The 16,276-nt window shown below is 41.8% G+C and overlaps 2 protein-coding genes across 4 annotated transcripts; both read left to right on the top strand.

Moving 5' to 3' along the window:
* Positions 1–2,005: 2,005 nt before the first annotated feature.
* On the top strand, positions 2,006–4,862 carry c2h7orf78 (chromosome 2 C7orf78 homolog). Its single transcript, XM_071120116.1, has 6 exons — positions 2,006–2,026; positions 3,130–3,150; positions 3,471–3,785; positions 3,946–4,030; positions 4,254–4,396; positions 4,779–4,862. The coding sequence occupies exons 1-6, from the start codon at positions 2,006–2,008 to the stop codon at positions 4,860–4,862; spliced, it is 669 nt and encodes a 222-aa protein (XP_070976217.1).
* A 1,769-nt stretch (positions 4,863–6,631) lies between these two features.
* LOC139365882 (ADP-ribosylation factor-like 4aa) lies at positions 6,632–10,150 on the top strand. 3 transcript variants are annotated; one of them, XM_071102949.1, is made up of 2 exons: positions 6,632–7,693; positions 8,696–10,150. In XM_071102949.1, exon 2 carries the CDS (start codon positions 8,796–8,798, stop codon positions 9,396–9,398), a length of 603 nt encoding a protein of 200 aa, XP_070959050.1. In that variant the 5' UTR covers positions 6,632–7,693; positions 8,696–8,795; the 3' UTR covers positions 9,399–10,150. The 3 variants fall into 3 exon arrangements, with proteins under 3 accessions (XP_070959050.1, XP_070959057.1, XP_070959043.1); XM_071102956.1 differs by having other exon boundaries at positions 6,815–6,892; XM_071102942.1 differs by having other exon boundaries at positions 7,652–8,228.
* Positions 10,151–16,276: the final 6,126 nt, after the last annotated feature.

A 16,276-nucleotide genomic window follows, 5' to 3' on the forward strand; every position in this document is an offset into this window, starting at 1 on the left:
TGTCACATGCGCCAAGCCTAATACAACAGGTTTAAACCTTACCGTGAAATGCTTACTTACAAGCACTTAACCAACAATGCAGTTCAAGAAAGAGTTAAGAAAATATTTACCAAATAAACTAAAGTAAAAAATTAAAGTAAGTAACACAAAATAACAATAACGAGGCTATATACAGGGGGCACCAGTACCGAGTCAAGGGGGCACCAGTACCGAGTCAATGTGCGGGGGGGTACAGGTTAGTCAAGGTAATTTGTAGGTAGGGATAAAATGACTATGCGTAGATAATAAATAGCGAGTAGCAGCAGTGTAAAAACAAATTAATTTAAGGGGGGGGTCAATGTAAATAGTCTGGGTGGCTATTTGACTAATTGTTCAGCAGTCTTAGGATTTGGGGGTAGAAGCTGTTAAAGAGCATTTTAAATAACATTTTGGTCCTAGACTTGGCGCTCCGGTACCAATTGCCGTGCGGTAGCAGAGAGAACAGTGTATGACTTGGGTGACTGGAGTCGTTGACAATTTTTTGGTCTTTCCTCTGACTCTGCCTATAGATGGCAGAAAGCTTGGCCCTAGTGATGTACTGGGCCTTACACACTCTGTCGCGCCTTATGGTCAGATGCCGAGCAGTTGCCATACCAGGCGGTGATGCAACCGGTCAGGATGCTCTCGATGGTGCAGCTGTATAACCTTTTTTTTTCTTACATTTTACCACGTTTTCTCCCCAGTTTTGTGGTATCCAATTGTTTAGTAGCTACTATCTTGTCTCATCGCAACAACTCCCGTAAGGGCTCGGGAGAGACGAAGGTTGAAAGTCATGCGTCCTCCGATGCACAACCCAACCAAGCCGCACTGCTTCTTAACACAGCGCGCATCCAACCCGGAAGCCAGCCGCACCAATGTGTAAGAGGAAACACCGTGCACCTGGCAACCTTGGTTAGTGCGCACTGCGCCCGGCCCGCCACAGGAGTCGCTGGTGCGCGATGAGACAAGGATATCCCTACCGGCCAACCCCTCCCTAACCAGGGCGACGCTAGGCCAATTGTGCGTCAGCCCACGGACCTCCTGGTCGCGGCCAGTTACGACAGAACATGGGCGCGAACCCAGGGTCTCTGGTGCGCCACCCGGGAGGCTGCTGTATATCTTTTTGAGGATCTGAGGATCTGGGGACCCATGCCAACTCTTTTGGAGGGGGGATAGGTGTTGTCATGCCCTCATCACGACTCTCTTGGTGTGTTTAGACCATGATAGTTTATTGGTGATGTGGACACCAAAGAACTTGAAACTCTCAACCCGCTCCACTACAGCCCTGACGATATTAACGGGGGCCTGTTCGGCACGCCTTTTCCCGTAGTCCACGATCAGCTTCTTTGTCTTTCTCACATTGAGGGAGAGTTTGATGTCCTGGCACTACACTGCCAGGTCTCTGACCTCCTCCCTATAGGTTGTCTCATCATTGTCGGTAATCAGGCCTACCACTGTTGTGTCGTCAGCAAACTAAATGATGGTGTTGGAGTCGTGTTTGACCACGCAGTCGTGGGTGAACAGGGAGTACAGGAGGGAACTAAGAGCGCACCCCTGAGGAGTCCGAGTGTTGAGGATCAGCGTGGCCGGCGTGTTGTTGCCTACCCTTACCACCTGGGGGTGGCCCGTCAGGAAGTCCAGGTTCCAGTTGCAGGAGGAGGTGTTTAGTCCAAGTGTCCTTAGCTTAGTGATGAGCTTTGTTGGCACTATGGTCTTGAATGCTGAGCTGTAGTCAATGAACAGCATTCTCACATAGGTGTTCAATTTGTCCAGGTTGGAAAGGGCAGTGTGGAGTGTGATTGAGATTGCGTCATCTGTGGATCAGTTGGGGCGGTATGCGAATTGGAGTGGGTCTAGGGTATCCGGGATGATTCTGTTGATGTGAACCATGACCAACCTTTCAAAATACTTCATGGCTACTGACATGAGTGCTACGGGGTGGTAATAATTTAGGCAGGTTACATTTGCTTGCTGGGGCACAGAGACTATGGTGGTCTGCTTGAAACATGTAGGTATTACAGACACTGTCAGGGAGAGGTTGAAAATGTCAGTGAAGACACTTGCCAGTTGGTCCGTGCATGATTTGAGTACACGTCCTGTTAATCCATCTGGCCCCGCGACTTTGTGAATGTTGTCCTGTTTAAAGGTCTTGCTCACATCGGCAACCGGGAGCGTTATCACATAGTTGTCTGGAACAGCAGGTGTTCTCATGCATGCTTCAGTGTTGCTTGCCTCGATCGAGCATAAAAGGCATTAAGCTCGTCTGGTAGACTTGCATCAATGGGCAGATCGCAGCTGGGTTTCCCTTTGTAGTCCGTACTAGTTTTCAAGCCCTGACACATCCGACGAGAGTCAGAGCCGGTGTAGTAGGATTCAATCTTAATCCTGTAAGTAATTAGCTAAAAATCAAAAGTTGTCCATGATGAGATTCAAATACGCAACCTCAGGTTTGCTAGACATTCGTGTTATATGCCCACCCATCCACCCCGACTAAGTAGCCTTCTATGTTCTGTAACCATACCAAACATAACAGATCATACTAATTTGAGTGTCCCGGATTTACATGTACTACGTTACGTCTAGTATGAGATTAGACTGCCTCTGTCTTCACATCCTGACTGTGTAAATTACCATATAATTTTCTACTCTATTACTCATAACAATTCAGTGATCAAACACATTTGTGAACAGACAAACACTGTAGATTTAATAAAATATTCTAAGAAGCTACACTAAAGTTTACACATTCAAAAACTACCCTTCAGGATAGAAAGTCTACCAAGCACAGACCGCGTCATTTCATATGCCTCCAAATTACTTAGTCAGTCTTTACTAATCTGACAGGTTCTTAAATTTGAGGGTTGATATTGGCATTCAGAGGGCACATTGTTCCTCGGTTGCTAGGACGTTTCTCTTTTTTCTTTTAGCGGAGTCTCCTGCTGTTCTCAGACCTTTTGCATATTCTTTATGTAAAGTCTCCAGACCCTGGTCACTTAGCAACCACTTTTATTGTATTAACACTTTCTTCCTGTGTTGTCCCTTACTTCACATCAAACAGTGCAAGCTGAACTTGAAACTTGGTAATTTCTGAACATGTGTCTTCTGTAACAGATTGTGTCTTTGAAATTCAAGGTAAGAGTAAAATCATTTATCCCTGGTCAACGCCGTTTGATGTATTTAAAAGAGGTAGAAGCAAAGTGTGTAATGTTAGACACTTTAGAGTTTTCTACTGCTGTATGATTGAGAAGTTCAATAGCCCTTAATTATTTTCTTTGCACCTGAACAGGTTACCGTTCATACAATTTCAGGACTGTGATATCACAATGACCTCTAACAGTTATTTGGATCCTTCGACATCAGTTTATTTGAATAAAAATACAGTCTTTTCTGCCAGCCTGAACTTAGCCACCATAAGAAGCGAAGGTTTTATCCGTCCTCATTATTCACATCAGGTTGACCCATGGAACTTGATGCCGCCTGATTTCTCTCCTAAACTCTACACATCTCTGAGTGTCCCTCGAAGGAAGAAGACAAAAAATACACATAATCCTTTACTGACACTTGCCTCCAATGAGACAGTCTTAAGTGTGGACAGATTTACCCCAAACATTCTAATTCCTGAGATTGACCAGAATAAAAAAGCACTGCCAAAATTCAGCACATCATACAGACCTCCTGGCTCTTTAGAATCCAAGCTGATGTTTGTTAAAACAGGGAAATACCCTCCTGTGGCCTACAAGAACCCTAAACCACATAACTTTAGACAGGTATGTTGCTGGCATATAACATAACACCTTCCTTCCATGTTGTTTGTGATTTCCATGATTTGTACAAAATACTGGTACTAAATTCTTGCAGCGTATGATTCTAACACAAGATGGCGACAAATATATTGAAAAACATTTCGCTCTGAAACATTTATTTCAGCTTGCTGATGACATGCCAAATATGGTTACTGCAGCTGAAAGGGATCCTGGTCAGTTGAACTTCAAATCTCAGCACCTGAGTATAAGTAAGTCAGCTTTCCTGAATATTGGCGCGGAGACACTGCTCTATTACTGTAATTAGACAATTTCCTAAGCATCATCCATTTTGTGCTTACTCATGACATAAGCACAAAGTCATTTATCATTTGAAGGCTAAATCCATGGCCTTTTATGAAAACTATGCCTACATTACACAGCAAACTCAGCAATATCCTGCCAACTGTGACACTGGTTTCCATTCTACTCCAGTTAGGGGGACCAGATCGGACACAGACATTTATTCAAGGGAACCTTTTGGGAAGATGGACACCTATAAGCCAACAGAGCCTAGATGGGAGGCCAGGCTCACACTCCCTAAATTGCCTTGGCCCCCAAAATCTGCCTCCTACACTGTGAGTGGGCTGGTTTATGCCCAGTCTGGCTATAGGCCCCACACCATTTTAATTCAATGCTTTTATGATACTTTAGGCCACTTCCGAAACGTGACTTAGTCAGTTACCAAGTTATTATGCTGTTTAACACTGTTTTGGTAAAAAGCTTAGGGCTTGAGAAATGTAACCACTCAAATTCATAGGCAGAGATATTGATGCAATGATTGACCCTCCATGATATCAAGATTATTGTTTTAACTACATGTTTTAAAGCTATACAGTGTAGGATCATCTTTCCTCCATTAAAAAGCCTAGAGCATAAGGCAAACCCATAATAAATATAGTATCTTCTGCTTCAAGTGTCTACTGATATACATTTTCTAAAATATTTTCTTCTTCTCAGAGACACAGGCACAGACGCGGAGTGTACAGTGCTTTCATGGACAGAGTAGAGGAGAAGATCTCCAGCTCTTGGAAAACTGGCTGACACTTTGACCTCTAAAGTCTTCTATGGAGTCCACAGCTGTGCAGTGATCTGTGCATCGGCTCCACTAAAATTTCCAGTGTGTTAAGCCAGACAATATGTTCTAATCTGGGTGTGTGAAAGGCATGGCTGAAATATTTGTATTCACAGAAAGGAATCTTGCAGGCTATAGCCTAATAAAAATACTTTGAGGTATCATGAAAATACAATAATTGTAGGCTAGACTAGAGAGTTCATTGCAAAACAATTGCCCATGCCATGACACTTTGAAAGATGTCCTTTTTTTCAATTTATCTAGGCCTAATAGGCTATTGTGTGTGTATAAATCTATTCTCTCAGACAATAGGCAACAAAGATAATCCCAGTAACTGGAAAATGTAAACAAAGTGTGTCATTACAATGCCATTGAAACTAATTTCTAAAATGTAGGCCGAAATGCAATTAAAGTTCACAATTGGAGAGCAGCTAAACCTCGCTTAATCCAGAACAAAAATCTGGAGTAATTAAATTCTCGATTAAATTCTGGGTCCATACATGAGGGAGGGAGAAGGGAACAAACAGCTCCTCCACCTGTTCTCTTCGCAAGTTAGGGGCAAATCTATGGGCCAAATGTTCCCTCCCCTTTCCGAAATTCTAAAGCACCAGAAATAATGCTCCTCATTATCTCACACTTCCCATTGTATCTTGACAAATGAATGTACCATTTATGTTAAAGTCGTCTGTCAACAAGAGATTAGAGAGCAGCCAAACTAATTTCGGAACCCGGAACCAAATTATTGCAAATGTTTGTTCATGTAGCAATTACAAGCACATTCCTATTGCTAAACGTGCCCTACATTTGTAGGCTATATAAAAGTTTGCATTCGAGAAAAAAGTTAAGTATATTTAGAAGTTGTAGCCTACACATTGTATTCCTGACCTGGGGGGCATACTACAAAGCAGCATCAATGATTTAGCCAGCTAACTTTTATAAGCAACCAGAAATAACTTGGTTTTATGGTTAATAAAATAAAATTGTTGTTAAATCAATTAGACCATGCCCATGTCAAGCTTATCTTTTTACAACATAAAAAATTATCAGAATATTGTTATAATCCTGTTTTGTAGTATGCCCACAGAGTTTCTAAACCTTGTTATAAACGGAGTGGTTCGAAAACTGAATGCCGATTGGCTGAAAGCCATGGTATATCAGACCGTATACCATGGGTATGACAAAAACATTTTTTTACTGTTGTAATTACGTTGGTAACCAGTTTGTAAAGCAATAAGGCACCTTGTGGTATATGGCCAACATACCACGGCTAATGTCTGACTCCAGGTAAAAACTGCAGGTAGCCTAGCGGTTAACAGAGTCCCACCAGTAAATGAAAGGTCGCTGGTTTGAATCCCCAAGCTGACTGGGTAAAAACAAAAATCTATGTGCCCTTGGGCTAGGCACTAAACCCTAATTGCTCCTGTAGGTCACTCTGGATAAGAGTGTCTCCTAAAATGTAAAAATGTAAGACGTTGTGCTTAAGAATAGCCCTTAGCTGTGGTATATTGGCCATATACCCCTCTGCAGTAGACCATGGATATACTGACAAGATACATGTCCCTCTGCCCTAACGAAACCTTTGTCCACAAAGCGGCATGGAGGGCTGTCTCGCTCCCGCCTATCCTTTCTTTGAATTGGTTGCTACATCACATTATTGTAATCCTTTTTTAAATATTTGATTAGGGTCGTTGACGTCAACCGCCTGTATTCAATCTCGAGACAACTCCAATATAAAGTGTTTGTTTTTTTCAAAGTTGCCGGGATGTCACGTACCCTATTTATAACAGTACAATCGTAACAACTTAAACATTACAAAACTTATATTCGATCAAATAAACCTCGTGTTGCAAATTAGCCATTAAACGCCACCTGCTGTAGGGAGGCAGATTTTCCGCCGAGTTGGACCCCTCACTCTGTCTGTACTCGCCAATTTCGATTGTTTGTAAACTGGTTCGACCTGGATGGCGCGCTTTGGTCACGTCCACATTTTATCCAACAGGTGCTTGCGCTTAGTAATTACAATGTTCTTTGTTGATGGGTGTTTGCCTAATATCTTTCTTCGTTGAATATTTATGTGACATTATGTCCAGATGTGTTGAAATGTATTATGTATTTGCTAGTGATATTGAAACTAGTGAAGTATTGAGTGAGATCTTTATTTAAACTGAGGAAATACCTGTTATGTTCATTTTGGATTATCCCAGTTTTAAGGGTTGGGTTATTATTATTATTATTATTATTTTTTTTTTTACCTTACTAGCCTCAGATGGCTCATTTTCGGGTAAATTTAGGCTGGAGTGGCATGTTGTCCCAGCTGGGGCTCTGCTAAACTCAGCTGTGTGAGGAATTGTCGGCACTCTGCCTAAAAGGAAGCTAACCTTCTGCACCTGTAAATAAATTCCACCATTTTGTTCATTTTGCACTTGATTCCGTCGGACTCCTTCTTCGCAACCCCCTGACAAGACGGATAGTGCTATCCAGAATCCCTGGGACGTCCCTAAACTAAATCACACCTTCATTATTTTAAATGTAAACTTCAATGGGGCGCTATTTATAAAAACATAGGTATTTATTTTTAATTATATATCATTAACATGATTTAAATAGATCCCACAGGATTATAATTTCTACAATGAATCCTGTGATTATTCTCACAAAAAATTCAGTATGCGTGGGATACATTTTGTACTATTGACCAATCAGTTTGAAAGTAAACAGATAAGGACGCATCATGGGGCGGCGCTGTTTAGCGTGTATCAAAACCCAAGCCACACGAACACGAACACAACAACAAAAAACGGTAAATTAGGCATTTTTTATAGTTCAATAAGTTGTTCATTTTAATTCATTCATATCACAAACTATTTAGTGACTTTTCTTTTACATTTTGTTTCTTTTACTTTTACGAATATAGCCTACAGAATGCTTGGCTTGCTATGTTAATAACCATTCGTAAATATTATGTTTAGACTTTGACCTAGCATACTATCAGATACGTTTTTATTTTAGGCATTGCTGATGTTGCATAGTATTGCGTAATGATAGTATAATAAATATATTGGCTGGAATAATGACGTTACAGCAACAGGTGATGGGCGTGGTCTGAATGGATACATTATTGACGGACTACCCCTTGAACCAATCGTTTGCTAGAACATGAGCAGGGTTTTCCACAAATTGCACTGCAGTATTATTCTATGGGAATGAAACCGTCTAGTAAAATAATAGGACGCTGCTGACCTCGCGACAGTCATCAGAAGCTCTGTATTGTGAACATTGGATAACATGTTACTGGACCTCGTGAACACAGTTCCGCGTATTCAGAGTGGATAGATGTAAGTGATGCCCTGCACGAAAGATGTCTGGCTGGACGGAACGGTTGTAGACTATTATAAAGATTTATGCCGCAATTTGAGAGCCTGGTATCAGGTCAAGTGGCGTTACTGGCTGTCAGCATCTGTATGCCTATCGACTTTATCTTAATTTACGCGCCTATCCTTGGCATTAGGATTGTGCATGGCTGCCGCCTAAAATTCAAGTGTGTAACGTACCTTGACAATGTCCGGTATTTCTGCATTGTAATTTCATTTGAGCCTTTATAATTGAGGGTGTCTAATGAATGTCATGTGCATTTGGCAGTACTCCGGTCAAATGCTGCCCTCAATAAGTGAATAACACATGGATAACGGATTTGATCACCTTCATATAGTCTATAGGTATTCTGTATCGATTTAAGTTTGCGGTAGACTTATATTTGTGTCCTATTTTTGCTTGGCTGAAGTAAAATTTGTTTTGTTTTTAGGTCACTGTTGTCTTCTAATTGGAATATAATCAGTGCCAATCATCGTTGGAAAAGTAGACCAACCCTTTTATTCCACCTGTTGTTCCCCACATGAGAAAAGATGGGGAATAGATTATCAGAACCACAGACCTTCCTCTCAAGAATCCCCTTCTTTCAGTCATTCCATATCGCCATTTTGGGACTGGACTCTGCAGGTAAAACAACTGTCCTGTACAGGTTGCAGTTCAATGAGTTTGTCAACACAGTGCCTACCAAAGGCTTCAATGCAGAAAAGGTCAATGTGTCTTTGGGCGGCCACAGGACGGTGACCTTCCATTTCTGGGACGTGGGTGGTCAAGAGAAGTTGCGTCCATTATGGAAGTCATACACACGCTGTACCGATGGAATTGTATTCGTGGTGGACTCTGTAGATGCCGAACGCATGGAGGAGGCTAAAACGGAGCTCCATAAGATCGCCAAGACCGGAGACAACCAGGGAGTGCCACTGCTGGTGGTGGCTAACAAGCAAGACCTGAGGCACTCTCTGAGCCTGGCGGAGATTGAAAAGGCACTAGCGTTGAAGGAACTGGGCCCTGGCACGCCTTGGCACCTGCAGCCCACCTGTGCCATCATAGGAGACGGACTGAAAGATGGCATGGAGCGACTCCATGATATGATCCTTAAACGGAGAAAGATGCTCCGCCAACAGAAGAAAAAGAGATGATCAAGGAGAGAACTGAATCTCTTGTTTTAAATGAAGGACAAAAAGGAGATGTTCTCGCACCTGGGTGGATATAGGAATTCTCCCATAGGCTCGGCACACTGAGTTATATCAGTCAATGTTAAACTAGGTTCTCGTGTCTCAGACAGCAAAGTCTCTTGCTTCATCTTCAGTATTTGTTGCTTTTTAGTGGTTGAGAAAGCACTATGAAGGTAAAGGATTTGGTGTTTCTGAATTTATATAGGAATTTGTAAGTTGTTGTTACAAAGAATGGTTTTGATCCTTGATGTTAGACCATTAGTAATGGCTACTTCAAAATTGAACACCAAAAATGACATGTTTGATGAAGAACAGAAAATAATTAACTTCTCTTTACAAAGGTTAGTGGGAGGACAACAAACGTGGTCTTCCTCAAAGGGAACTTTTGAACCTTGTAAAGAGTGCCTAAGCTACTTTTAAATGTTGTACCTTTTTTGTAAACATTTTTTTTACATGTTTCTTTCCTTCTCAAAAGGAAGGTACAGTCTTGCGATTTTGTCTGTCTAGTGTACCTCTACTGTCTGTTTGTTAATGCACTTTAGATGACCTTTTTTGATGGAGTTTACAGCCTTGAGGTTTCCCAATATAGCTTATTACTCAAAGAGTTTAGTTGCTTCAGAAGAAGCCAACTGTACTGGGTCCCTATTGGCCACATGGACAATAGATGGGATATGTGTTTCATGTTTTCATCTTTAATAAAAAACCTTTTTGCAGCACTGCTTTTGTTTTGTATGAAGGATATTTCTATTTTGATTATTTGTCGTCATAATATTTTCAGAGAAGTTCTGCAGATCTGATAAACCTGATGAGATGTGTACAATGTATGTCCTCTGATTCTCATATTTGAAAGAAACTGAAGTAAATCAAAAATGAATCTTGGTTGCTCCTGCTCACACTTTGTACTGATGGATAATGAATCTCCTCCCTTTTTTCTCTTTCTGAAAGTAAACAAGACGGATATGATTGAGGTGATGGTGGTTGAGTGTTTACTTGCAGTGTGATTATAGGGCCTGGAGTCCTTTTTCTGTTTTCTGGAGCCGAGAGGTTCAGCAATGCAGTCAGGGCAGTCTACTCTGCATGCCAAGCCAGATGCCATACCCTCTACAACAGGCTGGGGCAGGAGGAGACTGGAGGCTTGGGAGCATTTTTGTTATGGGGAGAGGCTGTTGTCACATAGCTCAGTGAAGTGATGCCTGTTGCTCACCCATCCCTTTAGAACAATTATAACCTTGTACTGTAGAGCAACAGGGGGAGCAGCAGTTGACCTACTAAATATAGTACTATATTTGCATATGTTATTCTGTTCCTTACAATGCTCCACTTCAAGTGCAGAATTTGCTCTATGTTCTCATGATGTATTTGACACAATTATTTGACCTGTTTGTAATGGTCCTGTGTGTTATAGATGCCATTTCACTGTCCTTTCTTTCCTGATTCAAATTATATTAGTAATGTTAAACCTACACCACATTTTACAATGTCTGTCATTTTTATTGATATGCATCAGGTTTTAAAGACAGACAGTACAGTCTCAGGTCCAAGGTTTAATCTTGAGGGTGTCACTCCTTATCTGTGTTGCGCAACTCTTCCCAGCTTGTTTTCCAAGGAAGGAAACCCTATTGGATGGCAGCAACACATATTCCTGTTATTCCCATGTCCTGCTCTCCATTCTAGGAAATGGAGGTAATGGGAGTGAGTGTGAGTCTGATCATGGGACTAGTTTTGGGGTCAGATCCTGATACAGGCCTGGTGGCAGGGTCTCTTCTGTTGATCTGCTGATGTAATTAACTAGGGATTATGTTTGAACATAGCTTTGGAAATCCTGAAGCTGGTTTCCTTTCTCACACTTTGCTTTTGCTAACTCAATTATACACTAACACGGGAAAGTACATGCCCTGTAATGGCCCGTCGTCACATGATATCCCTGTGCCCAACTAGTTTCCTGGACATCTACTAGTTGGTGGGTTTTATTTGACCGCTTGGCCCTGGCTGAGGTCAACTCTGACGATAGTAAGTCCCTCTCCTCAGTAACAGGATCACTGTAGGAAAGGCATTGTCTCACGGCTGCACTGGCAACTGCGTGTCGCTTTAGGAAGACAATTGTAGGAAAGGAGAGAACCACTCCTCATTCCACTACTCTACTAGCTAACCTTGAGATTAGGAATGTCGTGCTTCAACTCACTTTCTCAAAATGCAAGAACATGTACATCAAGTCTGTCTTCTGGAGCAAGTCGGAATCAAATATTTTTTGTGGAAATATTTTCTCTACCTGTGTAGTAAAAATATATTTTCTATAACTATACATTTTCAAGCTGTGTACACTGTACTCAAGGGGAGTAGCAATAATGCATATTCCTATGCTGCTCATTATGCAGGGTTATATCAGGATGAATCTTTTTCCTGTTTTAGCGAGCGAGTGGCCTATTTACATGTGAATTCTTCCATCGTCCTAGCAGCCTCTCTGAAAGTAGGGTGAACGGGGCCACCTGCAAGGGGAGAGAAAGAAAGACCGACAACTCTAGAGAAGCTTGTTCTTGCTCTTCTTTGGTGTAAGGTTGCTGTCTTTACATTAATCCTCAGAAACATGAAAAGAGAGACTGAGAAAAAGTGAACAGTATAACAGGGTTTTACCAAATTTATCCCGCGGGGGATTTTTATTTGGCCCCCCAAGTTTTCTGAGCAAAAAAACCCACCAGCAAATCAGCTCCAAGTGATTTCAATTTGGAAATCTGTTCCAAAGTATTCCCAACCATAATAGATATATGTGAACGTATACAAATCTAAGCAAGGTTTAAAATTGTTATGTTTTAGTCAAAAATATCAGTTTGGGCTTCAAATTTGCAGTCTTCAAATGATTTGTCATTGTGTTCTGGCATCCTGACTATCCGCTCAAGGAAGAAATCAGCCTGCGGCTTAATGTAGTTTATGATCCCTGGCATATAATCTATCGTTGGTCCCATAGATTCATTCATTATCCATTAATTAGGGATTATAACTTTCTGTATCATTGTTCTTATTACGAATATGTTCCTAGAAATTATTCATTTAATATTCTGGGTCTTGGAAGTAAGACCAGTAACAATTGTGTTGTCCTTGCTGTTGTTGCTTGTGGTGATTTATTTTGATAAAATATTGCTCAGTTGGTTTGGATATCGTGCTGGTAACGCCAACTCTATGAGTTAGTTCATTAGCTACTCACTGAATGTGAATGTGATTTTATTATTCCTGTCTGGGCTATTTTACTATGCATAGAAGTCAGTGCTGCCTGTGTGTTCATGTGATGGCATCCCCTGCCTTATCCTGTGTGGAAGGCTCTGTGATGGCATCCTCTGCCTTACCCTGTGTGGAAGGCTCTGTGATGGCATCCCCTGCCTTACCCTGTGTGGAAGGCTCTGTGATGGCATCCCCTGCCTTACCCTGTGTGGAAGGCTCTGTGATGGCATCCCCTGCCTTACCCTGTGTGGAAGGCTCTGTGAAAGGCTCATTTTCAAGGTGATGATTGCTTTGTCAACTTTGTCTGTGACTGAGAGGGCTTGAACGTTGGCAGCTGTGATCTGTATGGGAGACTGTCTATGTGGGAGAAGGGGACAGAAAGTGAGATAATGTGTAGATGACTTTGTCATTCTCTCTGCCATTCGGCCATACACACACATACGTATGTATGTACGAATGTATGTACGTATGAATGTATGTGTGTGTGTGTGTGTGTGTGTGTATAAAAAAACTCCCGCCAGTCTAGTCATTGTGAAGCACAAGCCTGTGAAATCTGGCTTTCGTCTCGTTTGTGCAGGATTAGGACTGGGGCAGACTGAGGTCCCCATAGCTTTGTAGTGGCTCCATTGTCTGGTGGCAAACGTTAGGGAAAGTTGTGACCTGTAAAGCAAGGGTTCAACTCAAAGGACTGATTATTTTGGTGAGGGGATGCGGGGGAAAAAAATCTATTTTGATGGAGGCAGCTCAAATCTAAATAGGCTAGTTGTGAAGTGTTTTGTTTACTTGTTGTCTCACCAACTTGTTTACTTTGAACTATGTTTCTGAAAAATGACACATACTGTACAGTTGAAGTCAGAAGTTTACATACACTTACACAAAAAATTGTAGACCTCCACAAGTCTGGTTCATCCTTGGGAGCAATTTCCAAACGCCTGAAGGTACCATGTTCATCTATACAAACATTAGTACGCAAGTATAAACACCATGGGACCAGGCAGCCATCATACTGCTCAGGAAGAGACATATTCTGTCTCCTAGAGATGAGCGTACTTTGGTGCAAAAAGTGCAAATCAATCCCAGAATAACAGCACAGTAAAACAACCTTGTGAAGATGCTGGAGGAAACGGGTACAAAAGTATCTATATCCACAGTAAAACGAGTTCTATATCGACATAACCTGAAAGGCCACTCAGCAAGGAAGAAGCCACTGCTCCAAAACATCCATAAAAAAGCCAGACTGCAGTTTGCAACTGCACATGGGGACAAAGATTGTACTTTTTGGAGAAATGTCCTCTGGTCTGATTAAACAAAAATAGAACTGTTTGGCCATAATGACCATCTATCTATATGTTTGTAGGGAAAAGGGTGATGCTTGCAAGCTGAAGAACACCATCCCAACCGTGAAGCACAGGGGTGGCAGCATCATGTTTTGGGGGTGCTTTGCTGCAGGAGGGACTGGTGCAATGTCACAAAATAGATGACATCATGAGAAGGAAAATTATGTGCATATATTGAAGCAATATCTCCAGACATCAGTCAGGAAGTTAAGGCTTGGTCGCAAATGGGTCTTCCAAATGGACAATGACCCCAAGCCTACTTCCAAAGTTGTGGCAAACCAAAATTTGTGGAGAGAACTTAAAAAGCGTGTGCGAGCATGGAGGCCTACAAACCTGACTCATTTACACCAGCTCTGTCAGGAGGAATGGGCCAAAATTCACCCAACTTATTGTGGGAAGCTTGTGGAAGGCTACCCAAACGTTTGACCCAAGTTAAACAATTTAACGGCAATGCTATGAAATACTAGTTGAGTGTATTTAAACTTCTGACCCACTGGGAATGTGATAAAATAAATAAAAGCTGAAATAAATCATTCTCTCTACTATTATTCTGACATTTCACATTCTTAAAATAAAGTGGTGATCCTAACTGACCTAAAACAGGGACTTTTTACTAAGATTAAATGTCAGGAATTGTGAAAAACTGAGTTTAAATGCATGTGGCGTAAGGTGTATGTAAACTTCCGACTTCAACTGTACATTGCCTTTGTCTGGAAGGTCCCTGTCTGTCGCATTGATATTCAAGTCAGCCTGTCATAAGGATGTCGAACCTAAAAATGTAGTTGCAATTCAAGAGAGGGTAATGTGTCATACGATACAGAAGTTAATGCAGTTGCCCCTCATGACTTTCTCTTCTTTGTCCCAATGCATTTAATTCTTGTTCTATACAGTATGTCGCTAATGTCATATCTAATGGATGTGATACAATCATAAATCTATGTAATTCCTAACTGTTAAACATCAGTGTGCAGAATAAAGTTTTTGACAACTTAACCCTAATTGCTAATGTAATTGACTAAAATGTAGTTCTAGTTGTAAGGGGTAGACATCTCAGAAACGTCTCTATTTCTATACACAGAAGGTTGACACTTGGCAAGCCTTTTCTATGAGACACTGTGGAGGCACCCTACTATCTGCAAGGTAATTCAACAGCCGTGTCATAAAGACTCTTTTATAGGAGTTAATTAACTACAAAGAACATTGGGATTGAATAATGGAACCAGACGCTTTTAACAGAGTCTAGGAGGGGTCGTATTGATGTTGCCCAATCATTTACGTCCACAACCGACTGGCCAGGGGTCCTCAATCTGTTTCGATTTCCATGGCACTCAGGGATGGCCCTCAGTGTAGGAGCTCATTGCTTTCAGGCCGAGGCGCTCTGCTTCGGTACTCTGGTGTATTAGAGGGGGGGGTGTACGAATGCACCATCTGCCCCACAGCCACATTAAAGTCAAGATAAGAGAGCAAATGATTGGGTTCAGTGGAGTCTGTGTTTCATGGGTCTGCACTCAAACATACCCCTTATCTGTCCCGTGTCTCCTCTTTTTTTTCTTTTTTTAACGGCAGTAAGAGGAGATGTCTGGTTAATCTCTCTCACTCTGTCCTCAGCTGTCGGCATGGAGAGCTTGGAACTGTTAGCGGGCTGACAGAATCTGTGGTAATTAAATTATTTATCTTCAAACCCTTATCTTACAGTGCCAGGGCTTGATTTGTAGGCTACAGCTAGCAATTTGAACATTAGGATTGTGTTCGGCTTTGAAGAATGTTTTTGGACCAAAATGTGTGTGCTAAAGTAACTTGCAAGAATAGTCCCACTGGGCACAGACGTCAATTCAACCTCTATTCAACGTTGTTTCCACGTCATTCCAATGAAATTCAACCAGTGTGTGCCCAGTGGGGTACTTCGAATTAAGTACATTGATCTGTTCATAGTAAGGGTTTCATGTTTGATCAGCTTAGTCAGTTTTGAAACACAGCTGTGATATGCCAGCTAGTGAACCCAAATATATATATATACAATATTACAAAAGACGAACTAGAATGATAGTGTAGGTTTCATATGAAGTAGACACGGGACAGAACCCCTTTCTCTACAAGTGCAACCTTGTGGGGCGGTTATTGCCCTCTGACCCCCTTGGTCATAAATCAAACTAAATTAAAGTCAGGATCCCCAGTGCATCTGGTGCCCCACCCCTGGTAACAGAGCCTGGCCCTGCCGTTGCCCCTGCTCTCCCTCTGCATTCATCACTGCTTCTCTCTGGTGTGCTCACTCATCGGTGTCCAATGCACTGG

Source organism: Oncorhynchus clarkii, chromosome 2 (genome assembly GCF_045791955.1).
Source record: "Oncorhynchus clarkii lewisi isolate Uvic-CL-2024 chromosome 2, UVic_Ocla_1.0, whole genome shotgun sequence".
NCBI classification, from domain to species: domain Eukaryota; kingdom Metazoa; phylum Chordata; class Actinopteri; order Salmoniformes; family Salmonidae; genus Oncorhynchus; species Oncorhynchus clarkii.

Bases quoted from the DNA above. Each gene is read 5' to 3' on its own strand.
- LOC139365882 (XM_071102949.1), top strand. From the start codon at position 8,796: ATGGGGAATAGATTATCAGAACCACAGACCTTCCTCTCAAGAATCCCC.
- c2h7orf78 (XM_071120116.1), top strand. From the start codon at position 2,006: ATGGTGGTCTGCTTGAAACAT. The intron at 3,786-3,945 runs GTATGTTGCTGG...CATTTATTTCAG, and splicing joins AACCACATAACTTTAGACAG to CTTGCTGATGACATGCCAAA. The intron at 4,397-4,778 runs GTGAGTGGGCTG...TCTTCTTCTCAG, and splicing joins CAAAATCTGCCTCCTACACT to AGACACAGGCACAGACGCGG.